Source organism: Aspergillus fijiensis, assembly GCF_003184825.1.
Source record: "Aspergillus fijiensis CBS 313.89 unplaced genomic scaffold BO72scaffold_16, whole genome shotgun sequence".
Classification (NCBI taxonomy): Eukaryota; Fungi; Ascomycota; class Eurotiomycetes; order Eurotiales; family Aspergillaceae; genus Aspergillus; species Aspergillus fijiensis.
In genome coordinates this window covers 377941-405036 of record NW_024468992.1, presented here as the reverse complement: position 1 = coordinate 405036, position 27096 = coordinate 377941, and the positions used below count along the sequence as shown (strand labels likewise).

Genomic DNA, 27096 nt, shown 5'->3' with positions numbered 1-27096 from the left:
CTCAGCAGGTGGGCTCTTTCTGCCACCGCCTTTTGAACAGTTTCGCGGACGGGATTTCGTGGGCTGTTACCTCTTATCTCCGCTTATATCCGGGGTTTTCGTCTCGAGGTTCGGAGCATTCTGCCGTTCAAAGGCGGTCGATGCCTCTGTTCATCTGGTGCCTGAGGCATGACATTGAGACACTGAGTATGTACGGAGCACTCCGTAGAGATCGACGAACCTATGCCGCAAGCACGATGTCTCAATTTGGAGATGCTGTCACTCAAATACAAAGAGTTGCCAATCTGATACACTAGACTAGGGTACAGGTGACGAAATAGCATCCAGCCAATAAACCATGTCATACCCCCACAGAACCAGAACTACCGTATAACAAAACCGCAACCAAATTTGATAATCTCAGAACCCATATCCTTTTTCCGGACTCAAAACGCCCAATCATCGAACTCATCTGCAAATCGAACAGCCGCCCGAAGGTAGAACTCCTCCGGATCCCCCCACGTATAGGCCGCTTCTCTCAAAGCCCGGATCGCCTTGACGTAGTGTGCATCCGTCGAGTACTGCCCCTTGACAGCCTTGTGTGCCGTCCATTTCCAATCTCGGCCTTTGAGCTCGTATCCCCTGACTCTGTCAAGATCGATCTCCGGTCGGAGCCCCGCGACGTACACGCTCAGCGTCATGAGCCACCACTGCCGGACCAAAGCCATCTGGAACTTCCCTGGGATGAGAGGGAGGAGGATTCGCACGGCGTGGCTCGTCGTGAGAGTGTGGACGAGAAAGAAGTCGTACTTGGGGTGGGCGGCGGTCACTGTGGCGGTCAGCAGGGCCGCGGCTACTTCCTGGCTATCGCGGAACTGAGTGACGGGATCTTGGATCGTCCATGCGTTCCAGTGATTGAGGAGGGCCGCTTCGTGGTTGCGGAAGAGAACTTCGATGTTTTCCTCGCCCGATGTAGTGAAGAGATTGTCGAATTGCTTGTCAGCTCGGACCTTGGCAAGGACCTCGAATAGAGAAGTGGTGTGGTAGGAGGGTTCGATCTTAGAGTAGGATGGGTCGTCGAGGTATTTATGGATACTACCGTAGCAGGTAGCGGCCATACCCAGTGCCTCCATAGCTACTTCGCGACTGGATATCTCGAAAGCATATGCGAGGTGAATAAGGGGGTGTCCAACTATGCCATATTAGAGAGGTAGAGATAGGGTTTGAGGCTGCCACGCACGATCTGCAACAAGAGAGCTGAACATCGGTTCTTTGCCTGAAAAAAGGTACTGAAAAGCGACTTCTTTCCAGTCATAGCTATGCCGGACGAGTTCATCCTCGAAGAAGTCCACAAACGCGCGTTGGTATCTGGGCCAGATGGTCAGCAAGATTGGCCATTTCACCAAGCACTTGACTTGCTACTTACTCTCGGCGCGAGAGATAGTCCCGCCAGTCATATGTACTGATCTCGCCGGGAGAGTCTTCCCAGGGATCGAGAGATTTGGACTCGTTTTCGTATATACGGTTCAGATCATCTGCGTCAGCGCCTTGCAGGAAGGCTGAACTGAGGATCTGTCCCAATCAGTACAATCCCGGACTAATGTCTTGGCTATACAGTGACAAACATGAGGTGCATGGTTGTGAAACTTGCGTTCATTCCACAAGAAAGCGTAGTTGGCGTGGTTCAGTTTAAGTAGATGCTTTAGAGCACGGGCAGGCTTCTCTTGGGCCGTGTCGATCTCATGCACTTCAACCGGAGAGATATTGAAGACTTTGGAATCTCCCCACGGTCTCCATCGACCGAATGAGGGCAGGAAAGAGATCATATCCATATTGTTTAGTGGGGGTTACAATAACAACAATGAGTAGTAAAGAGGCCGATAAGTTGTGAAAGTCAAGGGAGCGGATCACTTTGTTGGCGTCCGGTGGGTCTTCAACGTTGAGATCAGGCGATATGCTTTTGAGTATGAATATGAGAGATCAACGCCACAGCGAAGCGCTAATCTCAAGCCGAGTTCCAAGCATAACAGTTCCAAGCTGCAGTACACAATCAGATTCCTAGTAGATGGTTTGAAATCGAAATCAAGATCAATAGTTGGGAGAGTGGGGAAGAGATGCCTCAACCATGTGCCAACTGATGAGATGATGCAAATGATGACATCTTTTATGCAATTTAGCTCCTCAAGTTATGCAGGATTATGTCATCAAGCTAGTCCTGTTCTGGCTTCCCAACAAATACAGGAGATTCCTATGAAATCAACTCTCTAGAGATGTAAACTCATGACAGATTTGTCCTTCGGCACCTGTGCTCGAAGACAAATCTTGCTTTATTCTAAGATACACAAATCATTTCATTTATCATGGGGAATACCGTGTTCCACGGCGTAGTTAGCAGGTTCACCACCCGCGGCAACCTGTCCCGAAATCACATCGACGTCCATTCGCGGTCCGGAGAAGTTCTTACGACCGTCAACAATCCATTGGAAGACCGACAAGATCATGACTACTCCAACAACAACAATGCAGTAGTCTGCTCTAGTTAGCAACTCTGGATCGGTGATAGTTGATAGCGAACTTACTCATATTGCTGCCTGTCACAATGCGATCGGGCGGGAAAACGAAGAGAACAGTGGTCATTGTGATGTAGCACAAAGAGATCTAGACATATCGTTAGTGCTGTGCATCTTCTTTATCCCGGGCCTCATTGGACGTACTATGTTGGCAATCCAGCCAAAGATACTGGGCAGAACGAAAGGTCTTTCAGGCAGCATCTTCCGACCCCGAGCGCAATTCACAGCAATGGGAATGGCATATGCAATGTCGAGCAGAATCACAGAAGAAGAAAGAATGGCATTGAATGCACTAATCATCTATTAGCGGTGGGCTCCTCGGCTGGGTTTTGCTGTATAATCAAGATCCGCTGTTCACTTACCTGGAAGAACCGAGGAAGATGCATCCGAACACAACGCAGAAGAAGCTAGTCAGGTACAAAGCGTTCAGAGGCAGTTGTAGTCTCGGATGAACTTTGCTGAAGAAAGGCGAAGCTGGGAGACCGCCGTCTCTGCCGTGAACATTAGCTCATATTCAGAAGCTGATATCAGGCCAAATGGTGGTCACCTTGCGAATGCATAGACCATGCGGCTGCTTGTCGTCGTGATGGTAACAGCGGCGAAGAGGACACAGACCAAAGGAAAACTATAACTTCCGTCAGCATCAATCAGAAGTGACCAGGCGGGGCAGAACTCGCGTACATCAGAAGACAGATAGATCCAGCATTGCTCCTCGTCGCGTCATAGAAGATCTGAAGCAGGGGGGTAGCTGCCGAGCTGATGACGTTGTTGATGTCACCAGCAACGAAAAGCAGTACAATCAAGAAGATGGTACCGGTGAAAGTGCCAATGGCAACGCAGCCGATCATAATCTTAGGCCCTACTACAGAGGGGTTCGGGATCTCTGCTGATGTTTAGCGCCTGTGCCGTGTGAGGTGTTATGCTCGTGATAATACCTTCGATCATGTGCGCAACTCCATCCTGCTCGAAAGTTAGTAATGCTTATCGAGCAGCGTGTAAGGGTAACCATACAAATCCAGTAAGACCAAAGCCTCCTTGAAGTAGCTGTTACTCGGTTAATGACAAGATATGACCTAGTCTTGATTGCAACATACCCCAAGCAGCCAAGCAAGACCATCGGGCCCTGTGTTCCATTAGCACTTATAACAGATTGGAACAGGTTGAACCTCCACTTACAGCCTGTCTCGTTGATGAAGTCACCAAAGACGAATCTGAATCAGAGTAAGTGGTTGTACAACACGACGGTAATCAAATCCTTACTCTCCAGAGTTGTAGTTGGGCGATGAGCATGATAGCACAGTGATGCAAATAACAGCGAAGCCGGTTAGGGACCAGATAACTGCAACAGATTAGCCTTGCCAAGATTCCTTTCCATGTTACCCATAGTCTGTGCACATACAGGCACCCTTGGTCAACCGTGGAAGGATAGAGTTCAAGAAGGCATTGATCAGGAATGCAACAAGGCAGAATGCGATGTAGATGAGGAACTGATGCCATCTTTTCGACTCATATGTCTTGAAGGAGTTAGTCGACTTTTGACATCTAAGCAGATGTAAGGGGAATCTTACCGGATGCATCAAGGAAATCACACCCAAGACCAGTTGACTGCCTAAGGATCCACCAGTGGCAGCCAGAGCCACCCAGCCAGATACGTTTGCCCATCCTGTAATCCACGAAAGTACAGGCATGTATTTTGCCGGAGCAACTTTGTTCACTTAGTGACGCTCATGAGATAAGGGGTATATTGTACTTACTGACTGCACAGAATGAATAATCAGTATCATAAACAGAGGTCATAACTCATGGATACCCGAAGCAAACAGGTGAATTGAGCTTACCTGCTACCCAATGATATTGTCCACCCGCCCTGATACCTCAGTCAGTAGCCATCCAGGATATTGAGTCGACCAATACTCACGTAGGATACGCTGACAAGAACTCTGCCAGAGAGGATGCCATGCAGAGGTTACAGATACCCGCCGTGACCAATCCTGCAAGGAAGGGCAATCAATCAGTGAGTAACTCTCTCTGACCAGTAAGGGACCACCAAGCGAAAGCCACAACCTTATCCTGCCGTCAAGCGGCTTCATTCAAGGCGAGACTGGGGGACTGAAAACACAGTCGAGGTAGGAAGGATTGACTTACCCCATACAACGCTTACGCAGCCGCCCGACGGCAGACTGATCGATAAACTTGCAGACAGAGCGGTCCATGACTAGAGCGTCAATGGTTTCATCAGCATCCATGCAATCGTCACAAGGGATTTTCGTGCGGCGATCTGTGCCACGGGTGGACGTAGTGCCAACCACATGCAGGTATGATGATAGGTTCTGGCGAAACGTACATTCAGGATAGCAAAGGCTAAGCCTAACATTGATCTAGTCAAGTTGAACAGATAGGCATTAATCTAGTGGCCACGTGCAAGACGGTGATGAAAGGGCGATCGGGCCAACGTACAGCATCGAAAAGTTCCGATTTAATTCAGCCCTGTGGCCCAGGGCTGCGAGCTGCGCGTCATCATCTCCCGGGAGGTCTTTCATGGCTGTGGAATACTGATGGGCTCGACAAAGAACAAGATGATGGGAGAAGTTGAGGGGATGCGGTGTTTGACTAGAGGCAAAGTATAGTTGTAGAGGGAAGAGGGGGAGAGGGAAGAGTGGGAGAGGGAGAGGGAGGGGGAGATGGAGGGGGGAAAGAAACTGCTATGGGAAGGAGGAATGGAAAAAGGACTGGAAATGAGCAGAGAAAGGGAGGGAGGGAGGGAAACACTTTCTACTACTACTGTTCTACGGAGGAGGGTACGGAAGGAATAAGACCAGGGAGGGGAGGGGAAAGGGTGTTGCCTCCACCGTAAGACACATTGATCACCCTCAGCCTCTTCCTCTCATGGTCTATCTGACTATCTGAGCTCTTGGGAGGGAAGGATTCCGATGGAAATTACATGATGGAACATCACCGAGTGGAGTAATTGGAGTGAGAGAAGGAGGAGAGAGTAGGAAGGGAGGAATTGCGGGGGGAGAGAGTGGCGGATCGCACCATTTACCTAATAAATATGGGGTAAGAGACGGTGCTAACCAAAACTTATATCAAGATTATCATTGATGATGATACTCTAATCGCCCGCTCGATAAGCAGCCCAACTGATAACCAGAGTCGGTCACTATCTGATTGGCGAAAAGCACCGAGCACAAGGCGCCGATACCCAATGAAAAAGAACCGAAGAGCGGAAGCTGCAGTGGGGGATTGGAAGCTTAACTTGAGGGCCGGTGAAAAACAGGGCCGATTCCGATTCAAGTTACCAGTAGGTACGGAGTAGGTACAGTTAAACCTTTGGGTTAGAAGCCGGTTTGACACACTACTTGCTGAATAGGACGGAGACCGCCCCCGATAAGCATAATCTCTGCCAAACTGCACTCCGTCCTCGGTAAAGTCCAGCGGACCTTCTCCGAGGTCCCGCTCATTTGAACATCTACATCCTCTATGCTCTCTTCCTTCCAGACTTAGAATGTTCTTTGGCTTCTCTGCATATCTATTTTCTGTCCCCTAAAAGCCTATCAAGACTACTCAGGTATGATAGATACGAAACGCGTCACACATCAGAATGGTAGTAGTCGTTGTCGTTGAGCTAAATTAGGTTGGGCAGGCTCATTGGACATCCATCCAGCTGCTGTGCAGTACCTCGATGACCTCATGTGGCCACCGCAGATTTCCCTCCGCTGTCTCTTATCAGACAACAACCGTTCGCTGACAAAAATATACATACAAACAATGCTCATATGCAGTCATGGCAAATCATATATATGTACAAACACACACACACACACGCACGCACACTAATTTGGAAGTGCAATCGCCAAGCCTTGTCTCCTATTGACGCCGCGCTCCCCCGCCCCCTGGCACACCGTCAGTGGCCGAGTATTCTCAAAGCCCCGATCCACCAGTCGGAGCCAGATGGTCAGTCCGAATGATGTAGTCATCTTCGTCGCCACTGTGAACGATCCCGTTCTCTACATTGTCCTCTTCATCCTCCCCAACATCATCGTATCCACGCGAGCCTCCTCGATCCGTTCGCAACCCAAAGGTGGGACCGTCAAGGGAAGAGTCAGAGTCACCATTCGGGATGTTGACAGTCTTGCCCTTCGCTTTCCCTCCAGCTCCCGCGGGACTCTTACCCTTGCCCTTGCTACTGGTCGACTGGCCACTCGCATTTCGCACCATAGATGGGATCTGTTTGCCCTTTCCTTTGTTGACTGCAGGGGACTGAGCGTCTCCATTAGCGACAGGCCCGCCCATGCTAAATTCCAATTGCCCGCCCGGATTCAGCGCATCCAGCGCATCCTGAATTGTTTGCGGTGGCCCTGAGGCACCATTTACCGACTCCTGCTTCTGCTTATCGACCGATTCGAAGGTCTGTCGGATTCGCTCGAAATGCTCAAGCTCCTTGGCACTGGATGCTGTTAGTAAGGAGAGAAATCCGCATCGGAGCGTCCGTCGTAGCTTACCTAACGCTGGGAACAAGCTCATCTTGGGCCGCCCGGAAGTCGTCTTCCGTGACCACCACCGCCACGTCATCCGGCGTGGCAAGATGGTCAAAGAAGTACGCTGTACTGACAGGCTCACCTGGAAGTTGCTTGATCTTCTCATCCACCGCCGTGGCCTTGCGTGTAATAGCTTTGAGCATCGAGTCCGAACACAAAGCGTACAAGTCGGCGCCCGTGTAAGTTAGTGGAAGCCGATCAGCTACCCGGGCAAGAGAAAGATCCGGGGAAAGGGCGAATTTCCGTGTAAGCGCCTCCAGAATGGTTCTCTGCTTCTCGTGTGTATCGGAGACACCAAGATAGAGCATCTTATCAAAGCGACCTGGGCGTAAAAGCGCCGTATCCAGTAGATCGGGCCGATTGGTCGCGCCGATGACAAAGACACCACCACTGTTTTCTTCTCCGCCGTTCATTCCATCCAACTCGGCGAGAAGTTGACTCACAATGCGATCCATCACACCACCACTGTCACCTTGGTTACCTCTCTTGGGGGCCACTGAGTCCAGCTCGTCAAAGAAGACAACACAGGGGCGAGCATCCCGGGCACGCTGAAAGACGCGTCGTACATTGGCTTCGGATTCACCGATGTACATGTTCAGGAGCTCAGGTCCCTTGACGGAGAAGAAGTTCAGCGAGAATTCGGTTGCAATGGCTTTGGCCAGAAGCGTCTTTCCGGTACCAGGCGGCCCATAGAACAAAATACCGCTACGCTTCTTCATGCCCTTGGCGAACAATTCAGGCCGTTCGAGCGGCAGTTGGATGGTCTCAACGAGCGCCTCTTTGACATTGGACAGGCCACCCACGTCCTCCCAGCTAACATTTGGAATCTTGGGGGCGCCGATGGAATCGGCAAAGTTCTTCCTCGCAGCGTCAACGGCGGTATCGAAATCAAGCTTTGTGACGCCTCGTGCCGCGTCGCCGCCAGAAATTAGGATATCGCGAATCCCAATCTTCTGGTTCGATTGCTTGCTCGATGCCTCCGCCAGTCTTTCCAAGCGTGCAGTTCTTGCAGACGACGCACGTTCGACCACGTCAATCAAATCACCAGCGACCAGGGCAGCGGTCTTCAGAGCCACTGACCCCAAATCAACATCAGGTGAAAGTCGAATGCCACGTTCTGAAACAGCATTGCGAAGAATACCTTCACGTTCCTTCTCCTCTGGTGCAGACATCTCGAATTCATGGGTGAACATACTTCGAAGGCCCTCGGGCATCTGTTCGACGTCCGTCGTAGTAGCGATAATCACCCGCGCATCGGCCACAATTTCAGCCATGGCCGACACTATGCGATCTGCAGTCAAGACTTCAATGTGTTTGATTAGTAGCGCAGTACAGTCGGCCCCGCAAAGGAAAGCACGTTCCGCTCTGGCTTTCAAGTATGCTTCGGTCTTGACATCGCCACCATTGGCACCACCTTCCGTAAGGATATCATAGGCATCAATTGGGAAGGTGTGCAAGCCGATGTCAGCACATGCACGTGTTGCAACTGTGGCCTTGCCAATGTGTCGTTGTTGGGATCTCAGGAGGATGACGACTGGCTTCATACCGAGCTGGATCGCACGAGGACTGGTGGCGACAGAAATCAGTTCTCGGAGGCGCTGCTGCAAAGGTGAGATGAATGATTGTGGAACGTCGGTCACCAAACCATGGCTCGTTTGCGCTTCAGTGGCAGCCTTGGGTACAGCTTTGACCCCAAGCCAATACTCCCAGCCATTATCTGTCGAGCCCGGTACCCTGCTGACGTCGCTCCCAGCTTGTACCATTCGGGTAGTGGCGGAGTCAATAACGGCCACTCCTCCCCATCGGTTGTCGCCGGCTTCATCCTGATCGTCCGGAACACTGGGGATAACCTGGCCAACACGGAACCATGCGACTCCGACCTTCTTAGACCCGGCATGATCAGAATAAGACATCTGTCCTAGTCTCGTGGTCAGATCGTCTTCTTGGGCGTTAGCGTCGCCGGTAGCTGCGCCTTGAAAAACGGCTCTGCCGAGGCCTTCATCGATGCTAATACCCACAAGGTCCCCGCCCTTCAAAAGTCTTCGACGAGATTCAAAGTATTGTTTGAGGCCAGCGAACAGGGCAGGTTGAAGAACACGGTCCATCGACAGAGGAGTCGAGACCTTCAGCAGCGTGACCTCCTTGGCCAGAGGCGGATTCCGAGCAACGCTGGACTTGACCTGGTGGAGTAGGTTGGGCTTCGCGCCATTCGATGTAGCGAAAGTCATCGGGGAGATGCGTAGATATTTTGGGTTGTCAAGATTGTTCAGAAGCAGTGGTGAAACGAAGACGGAGGTCATGCGCACAGTGGGAAGTTGAGAGACACTTGAGCGCCTGTTTCCCGTTTGGTTGATCGAGTATCGAGGTTTCGTAGATTGTAGGCCCGGCAATCCATAGATCTTGACCGCCCGCCAGTCGCCAGTGTCCTCTTCGCGGTCATTAAAGCTACCAAGCTTGATTGAGGCGAAAGGGTTGTGCTGGGGCTCCTCAGATGCCTCGATCCTCACCCAGTCACCCGAGAAACAGCCTATCTTGGCGAGCGTTCCGATGTCTACGAATATGAAAGACTCCGGATCGTCGTCTTCCCGTGGTCGGGGATGCAAAAGGTCGCCAGGCACCTGACGCAGGAGACCTTCTGTCTTAAACACCTTGCCACCGCTAACTCGACCGGGTCGCATGGTCGCAGAAGTGAAGTTTGATGCGACCGACCCAGGAGTATGAGTGCCGTCCAACCGACGCCCTCCAGCACGGGGCGTAGCAGTAGTCATAGCAGACATCACACCCGACGCTGGCTGAGGAAGCTCCGGAGCGGTTAGCGAAATCATATCCTCCAGAGAATCGTCCGATGTGTCACTCATGTTACCGCCCGAGGCATCAGTTTCCGACTCGTCGGCAGTAATACTACCTTCTACCTCGGTACTGCTCTCGATAGGCTTATCCTCAGCCGCAGAATAGAACTGTTCGTTAGAAGTATCATCGGCTTCATCTTCCGCTACTTGTTTGAGAAGGCCAGTGCCTGTTCGTAGGCTTCTTTGCGCCCGGTGACCGTGAGGCCGCGCATGAACCAGGACCACTTTAGTCGCGGGCATCAGTAGGCCCTGGGAGACCGGTTCGCAAAGCGCAATACGAGCAGGGGGTGATGGAGCATATGTAATGGGGTGCGGTGGTAAGGGGAGCGGCAGGACGTCACCAGTATGCAGAACCTTCACGACTCCCAGGGCCTCGCGCACAGCAGCTGTAAGCCTTTCTTCATCCTCTGCTGCTGCTGCCTTCTTCGTGTATTTCTTGGCTTCAGCGGCTTTCCCGCCCTTGGCCCACCCACCATTGGATGAGGTATTGTTGGAACTGAAGCCTCCTCCAAACTTGGTTTGAACATCATCATGATTCCGGAGAAGGTTCCGCTCTACTGTCACATAGACTGTATCCAGAGGCAAGGGCACAGCATCCAAGACCCGTATCTCAATCGCACGCTGTGACTGAAGGGGATGGCGGGTGGGATCCAATTTGCCTAGTTTCTCCAAGAACGGTTGTAAGGACAGGGCGGAGTCGGGGAAAAGGACGGTGGAGTGCGGAATTGGCGATTGATAAGAGCGATCTTTAGACTGCGGTCGCACGGGAATGATGGTCCAAGAGAGATCCTCGACCGAGGTGCAACCTGGGAACTGCGGTGAGATCGCAAGATAATAGTTCCCCATGTCATCTTGATTGTCCTCTGGAATACGCGTTACCAGTTAAAACACTGCAGATTGCGAAAATAGATCCTATTGAGCGGGGGACGGCTCGGTTTGACTTACTGCTGAAAAGGTCGCCGACCAGGTCATCGGACACAACACCAATGTTCCCACGCAGCTGATGATCCAAAGAAAGACGAGCAGAGATAGGGACCCTATTGCGCATGTGTCGACGCATCACGTTTCGTCGTCGTCGCCTGGGTTGCTCTGAGCTGGGGTCGTGGTGGTCGTAATCCATGATGATGGCGCAGGTGGGTTCAATTGGAGCGGGGGAGCGACCGGGAGAGGGGCGGGAGGGGAAAGAATCGAAGGTCGTGAATTGAAGGATGAGAAGAATCCAGTCACCTCAGCATACTTCAAAGGAGCCACAATTGAGACAAACAGTCCCCTGGTGAGACAGCCCCGAGCTTGGATAGTGGTGCAGCAAGATAATGGCTGGCGGGAAGCTGGAGAAAGTCCGGGGAGGAAGACAACGAGGCCGTCCGAAGCTCGGCACCGCCCGCTCGTTCTGCCCTTTCCCGATGCCGAGGTTCACTGCACGAGGAGGTTTCCTCACTTTCGGGGGATGAACCCTTGCCATATGCCTACGGTGTAGAGTCCTGCGTACAAAATGAGCTTCCGACTTAGCATATTTCATGAATGTGGACCAAATCCTAAGCAAGGGCTGAGATTCACTGTATGTAAGCCAAATTCGGGCATCTAAAATATAAATATATATATAATGCTCCCGGAACCGTCTGGTGAGCCGACCATAAATTGTTTGTAGTACTTGTAGGTCGATGCGACACGACATCGCAGGTCGTGTGGAGAATGGTGCCGCAAAGGATTTGCGAGGGTGCTCTGCTTTGCCATACTGACTGAACCCTATAGTTATAGACCAACGAGCTTGACGACTGATTCCTCTCTGACATGGTCACCTTATCTTCGAGCTATAGCCATCATACTAAGTACGGAGTACCTCTCCTCGAGCTCATTCGAACTAGCAACCTTCTAAGCATAGCACACCGCCATGATTTGCAGAGCTACAGACCAACCAAGCCAGCGCGGCACTCTGAATCAAATATTTCAAAGGCAACGACCTAAATAGATATATAAGCGGATTACGGAGTTAAGAATAGTTCGTACACGCGAGACTGAAGGGCCTGATAAGACCTTTTGTTGGTTGCAAGACGAGCGCCAATTGAACCAATGCGTTCGCATTGAAATGTTGTAGCCTTGACAGCTTGCGCGGTGGACTGATCTCATGCAGGCCGTCGTCACTACAATGAGGCTCATACACTAGAATGACTCCAGGGCTGCAGTCTTGTTTTGCGTAGGTGGCTTCCTGTCATTGGGGGCTCGAGGTACATCTGGTGAGGTGGCATTTGCGGGAATCGCGGTGCTCGAAGGACTTGATTGGTAGAATATTAAACAGTAGGTGAGTCGAATTGACTTCAGGTACGGAATATTCCGTAGTGAAACTATGAACGTCCAATTTGGTGGCCTGGATTGCAATAGAGTAGATCAAGGCGCTCACTTCTTTCATTGAAACGATTCATTCAGTCCTCAAGTCAACGTGGCCGGGTTGACAGCCCTTAAACTGCCGGACCTGCAATGATGACACCTCCGACCAGGTGATAAGGCTGACGTGGAGAAACTCGTTACTTGTTTGGTTCAATCGGCCTCAATAACTCAAAACGGGTTGGAAATTTTCTACTATGTAAGTTCCAAACTTTACCCACAACACTCACCTCTTTCATTTTTCACTGCTTGGATGGAAAAGGTCTCGTCCGTACCAGAAATAAAAGATCGAAAATGCAGATAATTCCCTCGCCCTAGGGCGCCGCGCAACAGTCGCTCTCGATGCGTCCCCAGCAGTCCCAGGGGTCTTTGTCTGACTGGGCCGCGCGCTATCAGAGAGCGCCCGAGGGCTAAATTTAATCGGGAAATTAGGAATAAGCAGGATGCCGCTGACAGTGGTTGAGCATAATTTATCATTCCGTCATATGATGAGCACCTGATTGTCTGAAGGAGTTTCGCTGGCAAATCTGTGTTGTTATTATGAGCTTTGAATACCCACTGCATTGGTTCCTTTTTCATGAGTACTTAGTAACTTACCGTAGTTATGCAACGGATGGCAGGTAGTGGAAAAGAGCCCCCTTGGCAGAAAGAACTGCTGCCCCGTCCACCTCTTACGCTTGCACTAACGCTGCTGGAGACTTGGCGAGAGAAGCAGAAACGGTAAGGAGAAGAGCCAAAGAGGAAAAAGCCAAAGGCAAGATCGCTGGATGGGGTCACTCGAGGGTCCGCAGACTATTTTCGGAAAGGCCGGCTTCCGCGGGAACCCGCTCATGAGAGAATATTCTGGGCCCCCTGAATGGCCAACTGGGAAAAGTGCACCCCGGTGGAAATAAACCTAACGTGGACGGGACTAAACCGCCCCGAAACCCCGACCTCAACTGGAATACGTGGAATACAGGTATTGCATTGGTTATATTTCAGAGTCACATGTCATTGCACATAGAAAAAGAGGACGCCTAGACAGTATGAGCCATTACCGAGTATCTCCGGCCGAAACGAGTGCCGTGGCTATGGAGGAGATCCAAGCCCCCGCTCACAGCCAATCACTTACTGTTAATGGGGAGACTCCAGGCACCTTTCCTCTTCTAGTATGGTCTGGCTCGTCTATCAGGCAGACATCCAAGAAGACGCGGACTGAGACTCAGCCCGGTGGAAACAGCCTCATTCTTACTCTCCGTCTACTCCTTGTACGTACCCCCGTTCCTCGACTTGAGTCGTCTCTCCGTACTTCGTTGACTCTTCCTTTCCACTTCATCTCCGCTATTATTCCTCCCTCGTCCCCCCAACTGTCAGCCTATCTCTCTCCTAAACTAGACTCGTTACCTGAATATCCACATTTACCTGTCACCAACCTCTCTTGTTGTTTTGCTTGTCTTGTTGGTCCCGTTTAGTGAAAGGGGTGGTGCTTGCTTGATCGCATTATCAGCCTGGGGCATTCCATCATCCACCGACCCCCCTCTCCCTCCCCTTTAGGAGACCTCCGTAAACCTGACATTTCTCGACCACCGCTGGTGCGTGACGGTTTTATTTTTTTTCTTCTTTTATAACCTGGTGGAATGGCTTCAGCAACTAACATCTCTCCAGTAATAACTTATTGATCTCCGCTTTGGCTCCATACGTCACTGCGGTCGCATCGCAGTTCCGACTCGCAATTCTATCCAGGCATAAACAGTGAGTCTGGATAGTGATGGGGCATGAGTGACGTGGTTTAACTCCTAAGAAGTATTCATACCTCACAACAACCCTTATAATTTTCTTCAACCCTTCACTCGTCAACGATAATGTCGACCTCCGACACCATGACGTCCCGACATCCCCGTCGTGGGCGGGTTATCAACGCACCTCCACCGTCTTTACTCGCCTCTTCAGAGACGCCGTCAGCTCCTCGATCCCGTCTTCGTATGAAGAAGGGAGACACCTTCCACTACACTACCACTTCGCCCTCGGACGGCCTACTCCTCAATCTCCCACTTTTGCCTCGCTCTCCGACTTCTCCCGGAGCCCTCGAAGCTATCGCAGCCGGTCAGGAACGCATGTCTAAGATCTTAGGTCGTATCGAAAACGGTTCTTTCCGTACTCGTGGCCGGTTCGATGAGGATGACAAATCTTCTGATTCCGAGGATAGCTTGGAGGCCCATTTTCAGCGGTTGAAGTTGAGCAAGGAGGATCTGGACAAACGATTTGCGAAGAAGAACCGACGGACACATTGCCACGCTTCCGATAGTGGGCTAGGAACTTCGATCAGTAGCCGTCAGTCTACGTCTTCTAAACAAGGTTGGTTGCTATTGTCCATGGTATCTGGCGTTGGGACATATCTGACCAGTCATATAGAGAAAGCTGGCAAATCGGCCTCCAAATCCCAGGCTCTGTCTGCCGTCCTAAGCTCAATGCATCCTGCCGAAAATGAGGCTACACCCAAGCAGAAGCTTAGCCCCGCGTCATGCTTGGAAATTGAGAATCGCATCTTGACACCTCTTCTGGGAATGGAGCCATGCAAGCCCTTCCGTCACGTCGTGGAGGGTGCTCGTCAACAGATGGAAAGCGATAAGTTTAGGACTTTGCGTGATCTTGAGAAGGCGCTGCTCTACGTAGCTGCAGTAAGTCTCCTGTACCTTGGTCCCAGGATCGACGCTTATGCCTCTGTACAGGATGTCGAGGCCGAACTCAGCTTCTACTATCAATTCTGCAACTCCACCATCTTGTGCCTGCACGAGACCTACACCACTGTCGACCCTCGTGACTTGTGCATGCCGACCGATCGCCCCTACAGCAACTCTTACTTCCTCGATCTGACCGCTCAAGTCCACCGTTTCAAGGCCATGAGGGATGAGGCTCGTAAGAATAAGAAGGAGATGTGAGTGTGCCTTCCAAATTGAACAAAGTAGCATTTGACTAACCCATTATAGGCCGAGGCTTGTTGTGGAGGGTGGTATGGCCGACACAGGGCGTCCACTTGAGCTTGTGGTCGAGAAGGATGGCGAGATGATTTCACTGGAAAGTGGAAAACTCTTCGACGCGCATGCCGTTCCTGTGGTGAAGCGAGCCCTGAGTCTGGGAGCCACTGATGAGGGCGCCAGGCGGTCCATGGCCCGGCGCAAGAAGAACGCCCCTCCCATGAACATCAACACAAAATGCTCCCACTGCGATAAGATATTCCAAAGACCTTGTGATTTAACGTGAGTGTCGATATTATTTGCATGCAGATTGTGATTGCTGACTTGATATCTAGCAAACATGAGAAGACTCATTCACGACCGTTCAAATGCCCGTTCGAAGGATGCAAGTATTACGAGCTTGGCTGGCCCACCGAGAAGGAAAACGAGCGCCATATCAATGATCGCCACTCGGCCACTCCTCGCATGTATGCCTGCACTTTCAATGGTTGCTCGTACAAGTCCAAGCGCGAGAGTAACTGCAAGCAGCACATGGAGAAAGCCCATGGATGGAACTATGTGCGCGCGAAGAACAACGGACGCAATGCCAAGCGCCGTCCCTCACCTGTACAAGCCAGCCCTGGTCAGGAGAGTGTCGCCCAGCCGAGCCCGCAGCAACTGAGTCCCGGCCAAGCTAGCTCCGTTAATCTGGCACCGTCTCAGATGACCCCTCTGCAGATGAGCCCTGACCACATGAGCTCACTTCCAATGATCCCGGACCACCTGGATTCCCTGCAAATGACCCCGGAGCACTACAGCCCGGAGACCTACAGCCCTGAGCACTACACTCCGGAGCAGTATAGCCCATCTAACCAGATGCACTCTGTGCAATTGAGCCCTGCTCCAATCAGCTCCGGGCAACTTAGTCCGGCGCAAGCGAGCCACACTCAAGCTAGCACTCCCGCATCTGGCCCAATCCAGTCGCCGACCGGGTTTTTGAACAATTACGCGCAAAGCCAGATGTTCCAGCTTCAAGACCCCTTCACTCAGTTGAAGAACGAGGACTGCCTCTTGTACATGGACAATGACTTTGCCAACGACTTTGCCACGTTCAACAACGGAACGTCTGGCTTCTTTGAAGATGCTTCCTTCGGCTACACAGACCCCATGTACCAGCCGGGACCAGTCGATATGAGTGCAATTGAAGCCTTGTGCGACGATCCTTACATGAACAATGTGTTCATGGACACTTTCGGCACTGGGACTGGCACCGATGAGAGCATGTTCCCGACGTTCAGTCAAGGCGGCATGCCTCAATTTTAGATCTCCGCCCTGGGGGTCCTGGTTTGACGTTTTAAAAAAGAATGAGCATTTCTGTCCTCTCTCTTACCTATCCACCTCCTTGCCTACGCAAGTCCGGGACATTTCTATCTAGCCTTTCTAGCCTGTTATCTTCGTTCTTTTCTTTCCAGAGTGGTTGTATCATACATCCGAGATTTGTCACGTCTCCGTTTATTCCTTTCTCTCATACTAGTTACGGAAATAGTTGAGATTTGAAATTGCACACTTGAATCCATATCCGTTGATGACTTGGTATGAGCTATGGTGATACTCCGCATACGCAAGATAGGTTAACCTCTAAAGACACTGTAGTATAAGCGCAATCTATTCCAGGTCGAGGCATAGGCGTCTCCAGAGGTCCATAAGTGTGCTAACAGGAAGAACATAGAGTGACCCTATCTCGAACCCGATGTCTTTCGAATTAGAGCCATATTTAGTAGGCCCCTCAGTTACGATGGTCGTTCTCAAAGGAGATGAGCGACAACTCTAGTGGTATCATCGCTAATCAAGGCTCAGAGCCTGGGCCATGAGGCTCCCCCCACTTTCCATCTCCAACCACCATCAACCATGACGATCCCCGAGGAAATTGCCCCAGCCGCCAAAGCACCGCCCGAATGGAAGGTCTGTACAAGGAAACTGAGAACTCTACGGCGCCTCTTCCGATCTTGCAGTATTCCAATCCGCCGCCGGCCTCCAACTAGCGTAACTAACCCCGCGCCTTTCCCATTCCTCCGCCTTCCGCGGGAGCTCCGCGACCAGATCTACCGCGAGCTGCTAATCGTCGACAACAACAACAACAACAACAACGAGGACGGCGACAACGCTGGTGGGACGCGACGCCCTACTGTCCGGCGGGCGGGGGGCCGCGCCGCCCTCGACCGCGCCTGACCCTCGGCCTGCTGCGGGTCTGCCAGCGCGTGCGCCAGGAAACGCTGCCGATGGTGTTCGCGCACAACCAAATCTGGCTGGACGCGTCGCCGGCGCGCTGCCTGGCCCTCCTCGCCTCTCTGCCCGGCTCGGTCTCCGGGGGCATCCGCCACCTCCAGCTGTGGCTGGATGTGTACCTGGACTGCGGGACGGCGACGGGGACGCTGCCGCTGCCGCACCAGACGCCCGACGCGCGTCGCGCTCCAGGAGTTGCGGCGCGAGCTGCGGCGGTCGTCCGGGTTTGAGGAGGTGGCGGTGCGATGGGAGCATTGCTTCTTTTTGTGCAGTGGTTGCGAGCAGATTCCTACCACTAGCTTGGGGATTGTGTTGCAGCGGCAGCGGAGAGAGCGGCAGGATGATGATGATGATGAAGGGGCGCAGGGGGATTTGGTGGTGGGTGCGGTGTTGCCTGACTATCGGCCGGTTTATACCCTGCAGAATATAGTGTTTCCGATGGTTTGTGGATTTGGGGAGCCGCGGCCGCCGCCGTCGCCGGATAATTGTCGTTGAGGTTGATGCTGTGTGGTGCTTGGGGGTTTATAGGTTTAGGGGGAATGGGTGCGGTGCGCCCCTCGTAGAGCATCCTCTGCTACGATAAAAGGACCGAAGGACTCTGTCGGGTGTCCTGAACCTTCTCCCAAACATATTGCCCTACCTATGAATCTTGCCTTGAGATTTGTATCTGCTTGACATCATGTAGGGGTAAAGCCTAATGACAGTGTTTTAGACCGATGACAACTGAGTCATTGAGCACTGTATCCACATGAAGAAAACTCGTTAGATAGGAGTGACACCCCTTCCAGCCTAAGTATACGTAGGAGTATACATGTCAAGCCTCGGAGTCTATCTCACATCCAATTCTTGACTGTACTGTGCTTGCGGTCCCGGTTTTCCTCCGGGTGAGGTCGCCGTCTTTGGCAGACAGAAGACCATCAGGAGGGGATGTATACAACCCATGGCGCAGAAGGGAACATGTTGTCCTCTCTTCGGTCTTATTCATACTCTGATACCGCTGAGCCGGCACCGCATCAGAATGATTGGCCTGCGTCAGCTCCTACTTCTCGTCGCGGGCAGGCTGCTAGCTACTAGGTTAGCGGTGGAGCTGGTCCTGGCCATCAGGACCGGGGGCGCGCATGCGGCTAGCCTGGACGCTGGACGCGGGGCGCTGCGGGGCGGCGGGCCCGAGGGGTTTACCGCTGCACACCACCCGCCCTGCGGGCCTTCCCGCAGCCGCCGGGCCCGGTCTACTAGGTGTGTACCTCCTATACTATGTAGTGCCATGCCCCTGACACCATTCACGCCCAAATATTCCTCTGGAATCCTTCATCCAGTCTTGCAGTAATCTGGCAGTTTGTACATTACATTCCATCAATTTCTCCTCTTCTTTCCTTTCTCCACACCCCACCACTATTACTAGCCCGTCATATAGAACAGACCTCAGTTCGATTCAATCCTCGGGAGGTGGAGATTTGGGCGGAGAAACAGGTCAAAAGATACGGTTGTTGATGCGATCCAATGGTTTTTCTCCTCTTGTTGATGATGATGATGATGAGGAGGAGGAGGAGGAGGAGGAGGAAGAAGTGGAAGAGGATGATGGTGCTGATTGCGTTGATCTAGCCCTAGAGCAGAGACTGTGATTAAGAGCTCCACTTCGAATTCGATCAGTTGTTCCATCAGAGCATATCATGTCTTCCCCTGAACTCAAGATCGGCCACCATGCGGCTGGAGCGCAAGATAAGCTAATATCTTGAAAAACAGTATAATAATGATTCTCAGTGTAAACGCAAGGTGTAAATAGATTGATGAACAATACGATGTAGTATCCTCGAATTATTGGAGTCCCGCTGCGAATATTCCGAAACCTGAGTATACCTACCAACGAGCTATCATCGATCTCCCTGCATCTTGAAATCAAAGTGAGGAGTCCACCGTTCTCATTTGACCGGGGTAGAAGAGCTATTCCAGGACGTCCGAATTAGTGTATCCCGGAATATGGACAACCAGACTTGTGAAGGGTTCTTTAGGTAGTCAACTGGAACCCACCTCCGCTACCGTCGCATCCTCAAGTCATCGACGCGACCCGTGCTTTGCGGCCAGCCTCTCTGCCTCCCGATTGCGCTGTTCTGGCTTGCGGGGACACCGACGCCCCCCTCCACCACCCACTGGATCGTGCCCATCCTGGCCGGGATCCCGTTCGGCTACGGCTGCGTCTGGGCCTCCACTGGGCGGCTTCGGTCCCAGCGCTCATGGCTTTGGTCTACGTGCGGAGTCGATTCCGTGGTTGTTCTATACCTATGGGGCCTGGATCCGCAAGCGACGTCTTTGGCTGGAGATGTGTCATGCATACCACCCAGCTGTATTTGCATTACAACTTAGACCTGAGCGGCACACTATCATGCTATGGCCGCAGATGAAAGCTTCAGTTGGCGGCACAATGCCTCACATGTAACCAAGTCTATTTGGAACCGGGTGAGATCACCACAGGTGGCATCAACCACAAGGCAAGTAGAATGTAGGTGAAATTAAATTCGGCGTAAATGGAAATCTCATGCCGAGATATCAGATATCAGCACAAAGAAAGCCAGCAGCAAAGGCAGGAAGGCGAGCATGCAACCATGCGGATCACCACACCAAATGACAAATGAGGCACAACCCACCGTCCTTATTCTCGGCAAGAAGCGCAGTGCTTGTCCAAAGCGCCAAGTTCCTTCCCTCGTATATATCAACCTTTCCATGGAAAACAGTTCATGCAATAAAGCCAAATGTGAGATACGATCGAAAAGAACTTTCCGTAAATGTCCCCGACGCCTCACGCTCCCATTTCTTTGACGATCCACGCCCACGCCACAATACAATGAATTAGACCTTTGAGATGTTTATGGCACGTAGAATATCCTCCAAAGACCAGCCGGGGCCTCCGGGCACAATCTCCGCCCAAACCTCTTCGGGAACCGCATCCTCGGGATCGAGCAGGCTCCAATTCGGGCTTGGCTCGGGCTTGATCCATTTGAAGTCCTCGACCTCGCTCCAGCGGTCTTCGTCGTCGGGCCGATCGTGGTTCAATGTCTGTGTGTCGTGGGTGGTTAGACTAGTGCTTACAGCAAGATGAGATGATTTGGAAATACTCACATAGATGCGGGGTATGCGACCGAATCGGATGTTGGTGCAGTCTTCAATGATAGGATTGCTGGACGCACTCAGGTAGACGTCCACATTGGAGCAGTTGTGCATACGGAACTGGCGACAATCCACCACCACGATACTATGCTCCACGTCAGTGATGTGAGCGGGGCCATTGATCTGTCCGCAGACCAGTAGGCTCTCCTTCACGTTCTTCGCGGTGAGACTAGCGTAGGGCTTGCCGTTGACAGTCGGTATTGACATGTCGACCACGCAGTGGCGCAGCGAGGTGATAGATGCGGGTACGTTGGCTGTAGACCCCGAGGATGGCAGCATGATGTGGAGGTTGTGATGGTTATTCACGGACACGGAGGTAATAGCGGTGGCTGCGAAGCCATGGGGCTGCTCCGGCGGCTTGAGTTTATCATCCGCTCCCTCGTCGACCGGGATAGCTGGAATCGATGTGGGGGCAATCTCCGGCCGTTGCAGAAGGTGCAGCCGGTTGTCGGGCTCATTGAGCGGAGTCGACGGATACATCGGGGTTTGAGCGGCGGAGGAGCCCACGGAGGACGAGCCGGGCGAGGCGAATCCGGGGATACTGCGTACCTGCGCAGCCATTTGTGCCGCATCAGAGAGAGAGATGGCCGAGGCATTCTTCTTAGTCTTGAAACTGAACTTGGGGCGCGGTTCCACGGCAGCCCGGGTCTCGACTAGTTTGTCCTGCAGTGCTTTGATAGCCTGTATACCACCGTTGATCAGCCTTGCACTTTCACCCTCGACATGAAGTAACAGCTTACTTCTGCGTATATCCGCTGATCGTAGGTGGGAATGTAGCTAGCCGCATCTTTGACTTCATTGGACAAGCGCGCAATACCGGCCAGACAGTGATCGGTTGCATCCGTCCGCTCTCCCCCTATCAGGGAAGTATCTGCCAACCGATCCATCTGTTCCTGAAGGGCTGCAGCAAGCACACGTGTCAGACTCTTTCCCCTTGCCAAAAGGCCAGTTCGCAGGACATCAATTAAGTTGACTAAGCCATACCGGTGATCTCATGCTGAAAATAGCGGAAAAATCGCTCCTTCAATGGTATCTCGGACTTAAGGATCGTCTGGTTCTCGGCCTGAGAGGGCCGTCGAGAAGTGTCGAAATCAGGCATAGACATAGTGGATGGAGAGATACAATCGATGGCAAGGGAAGATGGAAGAAGGGGGAAAAAGGAACAGAGGAAGAACGGAAAAGGGAGACTGAGGGTTGCAGATTGACAGAGGGGGGGGATGCCCGTAGGAGGAATTGGAGACAGAAGAAATGTATTGATGACGTCGACCGATCTTCTGTTTCCCAAGCCGGTTTGGGATATGGGGGTTTAAAGGTCGCTTTTTCAACGCAACTTCGCTGGGGACGAGGATTTTTCGCCCAGGCCAACAACAGAGGATAAGAGTCTAAGATCAGGAGAGAAAATCGTCAGTTCCAGAAGGCCCATGCAATGGCAGGCAACTAAGTCAGTCCACCTCGACCGGGGCGCTTTTTCATGGCCGGGGTCGATCAGCCGGCGCGATCCACTAGTGGCAATCTGAGGGGAAAGCTCAGGCTACTCAGGGTAGATGGAATAAAATAGTAACAACCCACCTAGATCCGAATGAGAACATATGCAGCACACGGAAGCTTTGAGTAACTGTCCCGATGTCTTGGTGCAGCTGGAGCATTTAGCTTTCCTTCCAAGTTGTCTTGCTCGTTGTCTGATGAGGAGATGAGGAGAAGCCCAGGTGGTGACGTCGCTTACAATCGGGTCCCGGCGATTAACTTCTCCGCTTTCCCCGCACTATCCCCCTTTGGGGCCATGGTGCCTGGGGCAAAGTCAGGCCACCACCACTCATCTATGAGTAGCAAGGTGCCGGCAATTGGATGCTGTGTATTAGTTATTGTATATTATTTTTCATCACACATAAGTACATACGCTGTCTGCAGCGCTACAGACCAGACACCCAACGCCGACATCATAGAACGTACAGACTCCCTGGACTTAGACCTCACCCTCTGTCAATCTTCTCTTATGTTGATGACAGCTCAGGTAGGTCTGGTCGAGGAATTGAGGGTAGGCCATCGATCTCTGCCACCAGCTCATGGGATAATAATGAATGCCGTCTGCGCTGTGTTTGAAAGTCGGCAACAAGCGGTCTTTCGACTACCAGCCGATCATAGTCGGGTCGCAGGTCATAATCACTGACACTTTCAATGCCCCCCTGCATTCGCACGGTCCTCAGAATCAACTTGCCCGTCTTCACCCAGAATGCCAACATTTCATACTCCTGAGGAAACGCCAGTGCGAGTTGTCCGGGCCGAAATACCGCTGGGTTCATCTTGTACGACGCCTTTTTCAAACGCGAGCGATTGAGGCCGCCAGAGGCCTTCGCATCGCATAGATAGATATCGCACATGCCATTCGCGATTATGAAGCGAGAGCCGGATGGTGACTGTGCTGCATGTACGATTCGTGTACTGAACGGATCGTTGGTGATTTTGTTGTCCGTCATGGAAAATGACAAGGGATATTCCTTGCCGAAGAATGCGGTCAATAATACCGCATGATGAGAGGTATCGTAGTACACGCCAGTCAGATCCCCATCATTCGTCGTCCACTAGTGGATATCAGTAAGCCATGAAGTGTCAGATGTAGGGTTAAACGGGCAGACGCACAGCAGGAAGCTTGAAAGACTTGGAGCTATCAGGGACTATATTCCATTGCTGGAACGTGCAATTCCACACATCGACATAAGCGTAGTGATCACCCAGATGGGTAGCAATCACAAAGTGTTTGCCATCGGCAGAGAATTGAAGCTTCCTTTCGATCACGGCCTCTTGTCGCTGGGCCTCGAAGCCAGACTCTTTAGCACCAGAGAACGAGCCCATCAAGGATCGGTTGCCCAAGTCCGATACGCGGTCCATTCCACTGCCGAGGGAGACTCTCTGGATCGTCCTGGTGCAAATTTCATAAACGCGAACTTGGTCTTTGAGCGTGAACGCAACATATCTATCGTTACGAGACATGACCATACAACCTATTGGTAGTGATTGGTGATCAGTCTCAATTGTCAAATATGCTTCTGGGATATCACTGTCGTTTTCAAATACAAGGAGCTCGTAATGCTGAGTTCCTGTCAGCACTAGCCCAAGATTCGCGATGCAAGCTACTTACCTGTCCTACTGAAGCGATGACGGCACATCGTTGATCTCCTGCTGCAGCTTGTTGCACGCCCGGAATGTCATACTTGTGACTCTTTGGCTTCTTGCCCTCGCCCTGGCCTAGTTCAAATCGCATGACCCAGTTACTTCCGGCACCCCAGAAGAGCAGACAGCTCCCAGTGGCCGAGAAACAAAACCGGGGCTGACGAGGTAATTGCTGTCCTTTCGAAGAATTCCTCCGGAAAAGTGACGTCCCGCTCGAGAAGGGTATCTTCACATTTTTGAGATCACGGGAAAGAGTCTTGATTGCTTGCTTATCGAATGACTGGTCGGTCCGACTGCGCGATAGGACGGGATTGAAGATTTCTGAAGTCGTGACACTAGGAGCCTTGCCATTTGCTTTCGAAACGGCTGTCACAGGAGGTGTTGGTGAGGTCGGACTTTTCACTATCTCCACCGAGTCAAGGCGGGATGAGTGGCTTGTAGAATGGCTGAGCGAGCTCGAACATGAAGTGGTCGCTCGAGAAGCAGAGTCGGGAAGGGACGGCTGCCCCTCGCCATCCGAGTCCGAGAAGAGGTGTAGGGCGTCAGAAACCTGTTCGAGAGGCTCTATCATACGAGCATGTTGGATGCGTGCTTTGCCAGGACATAGAGGGCATGTGACATCCATGGTTAGAAAGTCGGGGCTTCCTTGGAATTGCTAACAAAGAATCAGCTTTTATGTCTAACCCTACCTCAATTGTTGCGAGCATAGCATACCTCATAAGCCTTCCGATCATGGCTTCTCAATTGTTCTTCCAACATGGCTCCCGGCACAGGATGCACCGCAGGACAGTTGACGACGTAGACCGCCGTGCTAGGACGGCCTTTTCTGATCGGTGCAGTGGGGTCAAAGTCGGCAGGCGATGAATTTTGCAACCATTGAGTCAAATGCTGTTGATAATCATGCGAAAATGCTTCGAGTTCACCATTGCAATCCCACATCTGCACCCGCCGGTTGATGAGCCAACGAACAAACTGGCCCAGGGCCCGCTCCCATGATTCCCGAATACCGGCGAGCTGCGACCAAGTATCTCGAATCCTTCGTGTCTGTAGCGGAGGAGTATCATCGGCTGTCTGTGTTAGAATAATGGTGGCGAAAATCTGAAGTGGCGCCGTATTGAATTCATCATCGTAGGCCGCCAGTACCGTTCGAGTCAACTTCTTCTTAACTTCTTGTGCTTGCTTGAAGGCCTCGTCTACTTTCAGCGCTGCGGAACTCGTATATCCTTGCTCTTGGGAAATTCGACGGCGATCTATGTGACACTGAACAAGGGCAGAATCTACTGCCCAGAGGACGTCGAGGAGTAAATTGAATGAAACCAGTTGATCGGCATTGTTTTTCATTAATCCTGTCAGGAGGTCTGTAATGAGGGTCTCCGGCGCTCCCGAAATTGGATACTGTAGACGCCGTGAGCCTTTATTTTGGAATCGGGATAGCAGCCGAATAGGCGCACTTACCAGTCCTGCGGCGAACGACGGCAAGTAGGGTTTTCCACGATCGATTGTAAGAGTTTGAGTCGCTGACAGCTCAGTCGAGCCGATAGAGTCAATTGCTTTGGGGAGAAGATCACTAATAAGAAACCGCTCAACATTTGAAAGGTCCGAGTTCCGCCAAGCAGCTCGCATCGCTTTTTCGAATCGAAACTTCTTATCCGTGTGAATGGGTTCTCCGCGCAGCAGCAGGACTCGAGTACCGGCGAGTAGAGTATGTGCGATGAGATGTCGGTAACCGACGAGTTCTGGATCGGTAGATCGGTTGCAAGGGAAAAGCTCGAGCTTCACCTTCAGCAGGTACATCAATGTCGAGAAGACGGTCTCTGAAGGCAGAAGGTAAGGAAGGAAGTACGGGTGGCATTCGTGGACACTCGCCAGGCCCTGAAGGTAGGTTCGTTGCGCATCGAAGATGGTCTTAATCCAGAAAACAGTTCGGGTTAGTGGTTCTATGGAGGCGGATTGGCCGTCCGGCTGAGATACCGCGATGTCTAGCACATGCTCGCCAATAATCTCGCGAAGGATATTTGCTAGATCACGGCGCCCTAGCTGTTCCCACACGGCTGCCACCAGTGGATGTGACATGGAGGAAACAGGGGTGACAGGCCTCGGACATAAGAGCGAGCAAGTCAAGTTGGATTCGAGGGAAACGGGTTCGCAGACGGCTAGGGTAGAAGACGGAGACGAAGCAGAAAATGGGAATGAGGTCCAGAGACGGAGATCAAAGCATCGAGGGGCAAGCTAGTCGGGGGTGCGCCCTCGAGGGCAGAAAAAAATAGCAGAGAAGCCGAGGAGTGTGAGTGAAAATGGAAAGTAAGAAGCACAAGAAACCGACAGACTGAGCGACAGAGTGCAGCAGCCGTTGCCCGCTCTCTGCCAGGTGACCGGGACCGATTAGGACGAATCGCAAGCAGTGCTAGAGCCAAAAAGTGCCTTATGTAGGTGGTGCAGCTCCAATTCGCGGTAGTCAAGTTGAAAGATGGTCTAGTCGGGGGTTCCAGCTTAGGGATATGCGAGGCTGCGTGTCTGTCTTACATGTGGTTTGTCCGTTGCCTTCAGGCCCGCTAATGGCACGGGCTGCAAGCGCCCCAGCCTCACAGGCTGGTGTTGTCGTTAGACGTTAGACGGTCGGTCGAACTAATACAGAAGTGGCAGTAGTCCTTTCCGACAGGAGATCGTAATCATTGTAATCATTGTAATCATTGTAACGAACTCAGCATGAAGCTAAAAGAGAGGATCATGGATCAGATGGGCTGGTACGGAGTACCATTTCGAGGACGGAGACGATCATTACTCTCCGGATCCTCGTGGAGGTGATGAGTGGGTGAATGCATGCAGACGAGGACTAGTGGGAAAACCAATTCTCAATCATTCTGCAGGGAGACTTGGTGAAAAGATTGATGCGATGCTCGAGTGGTACTGGTTCTTAATTCGATGAGCTAAGGATGATAAATCAGTTTATTAGATTCAAGAAAACCCTGGACACTTACCAATCTCCAATACCATAACTACGGAATACGGAGTAGGTGTTTGGCAGATTGGTTTCTCAAATTGATATTGGGGGTGTGGCTAAGTAAGTAATGGAAGATGAATAATGATGAAGCCAGCAGTAAGATTCGTGGATCCGACAATTACGATTGGAAGAAGATACCCGCATAAGTGGGAGAAGAGCAATCAACGATACCTGAGTTAGTACTCCGTGGTTTGTGGATGTGTGGGTGTCAAGAGGGGCTCGTCCCTGTCA

The 27096-nt window shown here is 51.9% G+C and overlaps 8 protein-coding genes across 8 annotated transcripts; 2 read left to right on the top strand and 6 right to left on the bottom strand.

Annotated features, from left to right (window-relative positions):
• Positions 1-223: 223 nt before the first annotated feature.
• Positions 224-2114, bottom strand: BO72DRAFT_446917 (questin oxidase family protein). The gene is made up of 4 exons (XM_040944410.1): positions 1605-2114; positions 1406-1551; positions 1220-1347; positions 224-1171 (listed from the first exon to the last, which is right to left on the bottom strand). Exons 1-4 carry the CDS (start codon positions 1809-1811, stop codon positions 426-428), a joined length of 1227 nt encoding a protein of 408 aa, XP_040802715.1. The 5' UTR covers positions 1812-2114; the 3' UTR covers positions 224-425.
• BO72DRAFT_446915 (GABA permease GabA) lies at positions 2087-5578 on the bottom strand. Its single transcript, XM_040944409.1, has 18 exons — positions 5007-5578; positions 4894-4927; positions 4695-4764; positions 4468-4540; positions 4379-4416; positions 4118-4254; positions 3949-4063; positions 3810-3888; positions 3726-3760; positions 3644-3672; positions 3561-3593; positions 3485-3509; positions 3231-3432; positions 3097-3174; positions 2912-3040; positions 2694-2841; positions 2559-2637; positions 2087-2509 (listed from the first exon to the last, which is right to left on the bottom strand). The coding sequence occupies exons 1-18, from the start codon at positions 5087-5089 to the stop codon at positions 2331-2333; spliced, it is 1566 nt and encodes a 521-aa protein (XP_040802714.1). The 5' UTR covers positions 5090-5578; the 3' UTR covers positions 2087-2330.
• A 580-nt stretch (positions 5579-6158) lies between these two features.
• On the bottom strand, positions 6159-11414 carry pex6 (AAA family ATPase peroxin 6). Its single transcript, XM_040944408.1, has 3 exons — positions 10882-11414; positions 7052-10799; positions 6159-6996 (listed from the first exon to the last, which is right to left on the bottom strand). The coding sequence occupies exons 1-3, from the start codon at positions 11054-11056 to the stop codon at positions 6471-6473; spliced, it is 4449 nt and encodes a 1482-aa protein (XP_040802713.1). The 5' UTR covers positions 11057-11414; the 3' UTR covers positions 6159-6470.
• BO72DRAFT_68583 (uncharacterized protein) lies at positions 11037-12043 on the bottom strand. Its single transcript, XM_040950615.1, has 3 exons — positions 11849-12043; positions 11494-11797; positions 11037-11417 (listed from the first exon to the last, which is right to left on the bottom strand). The coding sequence occupies exons 2-3, from the start codon at positions 11727-11729 to the stop codon at positions 11165-11167; spliced, it is 489 nt and encodes a 162-aa protein (XP_040802712.1). The 5' UTR covers positions 11730-11797; positions 11849-12043; the 3' UTR covers positions 11037-11164.
• Positions 12044-14177: 2134 nt separating this feature from the next.
• Positions 14178-16574, top strand: ace1 (putative C2H2 transcription factor (Ace1); the record flags this gene model as incomplete). Its single annotated transcript, XM_040946346.1, has 5 exons — positions 14178-14652; positions 14710-14975; positions 15027-15232; positions 15285-15554; positions 15608-16574. The coding sequence occupies 5 exons, from the start codon at positions 14178-14180 to the stop codon at positions 16572-16574; spliced, it is 2184 nt and encodes a 727-aa protein (XP_040802711.1).
• Positions 16575-16758: 184 nt separating this feature from the next.
• BO72DRAFT_68419 (uncharacterized protein) lies at positions 16759-17564 on the top strand. Its single transcript, XM_040950614.1, has 3 exons — positions 16759-16844; positions 16905-17028; positions 17109-17564. Exons 2-3 carry the CDS (start codon positions 17002-17004, stop codon positions 17478-17480), a joined length of 399 nt encoding a protein of 132 aa, XP_040802710.1. The 5' UTR covers positions 16759-16844; positions 16905-17001; the 3' UTR covers positions 17481-17564.
• A 2814-nt stretch (positions 17565-20378) lies between these two features.
• Positions 20379-21801, bottom strand: BO72DRAFT_375140 (putative tubulin-specific chaperone c; the record flags this gene model as incomplete). The annotated part of the gene is made up of 4 exons (XM_040941168.1): positions 20379-20585; positions 20649-21377; positions 21437-21620; positions 21671-21801. The coding sequence occupies 4 exons, from the start codon at positions 21799-21801 to the stop codon at positions 20379-20381; spliced, it is 1251 nt and encodes a 416-aa protein (XP_040802709.1).
• Positions 21802-22687: 886 nt separating this feature from the next.
• On the bottom strand, positions 22688-25937 carry BO72DRAFT_495015 (uncharacterized protein; the record flags this gene model as incomplete). The annotated part of the gene is made up of 5 exons (XM_040948515.1): positions 22688-23275; positions 23334-23783; positions 23833-24519; positions 24579-25259; positions 25320-25937. 5 exons carry the CDS (start codon positions 25935-25937, stop codon positions 22688-22690), a joined length of 3024 nt encoding a protein of 1007 aa, XP_040802708.1.
• Between the last annotated feature and the right edge of the window lie 1159 nt (positions 25938-27096).

Coding starts and splice junctions, on each gene's coding strand:
- BO72DRAFT_446917 (XM_040944410.1), bottom strand. CDS start 1,811: ATGGATATGATCTCTTTCCTGCCCTCATTCGGTCGATGGAGACCGTGG. Junction 1,552..1,604: donor TTCACAACCATGCACCTCAT/GTTTGTCACTGT, acceptor TGATTGGGACAG/ATCCTCAGTTCAGCCTTCCT. Junction 1,172..1,219: donor CAGCTCTCTTGTTGCAGATC/GTGCGTGGCAGC, acceptor AATATGGCATAG/TTGGACACCCCCTTATTCAC.
- BO72DRAFT_446915 (XM_040944409.1), bottom strand. CDS start 5,089: ATGAAAGACCTCCCGGGAGATGATGACGCGCAGCTCGCAGCCCTGGGC. Junction 4,417..4,467: donor TTCTTGTCAGCGTATCCTAC/GTGAGTATTGGT, acceptor CTGAGGTATCAG/GGCGGGTGGACAATATCATT. Junction 3,175..3,230: donor GGATCTATCTGTCTTCTGAT/GTACGCGAGTTC, acceptor CGGAAGTTATAG/TTTTCCTTTGGTCTGTGTCC.
- pex6 (XM_040944408.1), bottom strand. CDS start 11,056: ATGGATTACGACCACCACGACCCCAGCTCAGAGCAACCCAGGCGACGA. Junction 10,800..10,881: donor GGTCGGCGACCTTTTCAGCA/GTAAGTCAAACC, acceptor CGCGTATTCCAG/AGGACAATCAAGATGACATG. Junction 6,997..7,051: donor GAGCTTGTTCCCAGCGTTAG/GTAAGCTACGAC, acceptor AACAGCATCCAG/TGCCAAGGAGCTTGAGCATT.
- BO72DRAFT_68583 (XM_040950615.1), bottom strand. CDS start 11,729: ATGTCAGAGAGGAATCAGTCGTCAAGCTCGTTGGTCTATAACTATAGG. Junction 11,418..11,493: donor CCGAATTTGGCTTACATACA/GTGAATCTCAGC, acceptor TTTTGTACGCAG/GACTCTACACCGTAGGCATA.
- BO72DRAFT_68419 (XM_040950614.1), top strand. CDS start 17,002: ATGTCTTTCGAATTAGAGCCATATTTA. Junction 17,029..17,108: donor TCGAATTAGAGCCATATTTA/GTAGGCCCCTCA, acceptor ATCAAGGCTCAG/AGCCTGGGCCATGAGGCTCC.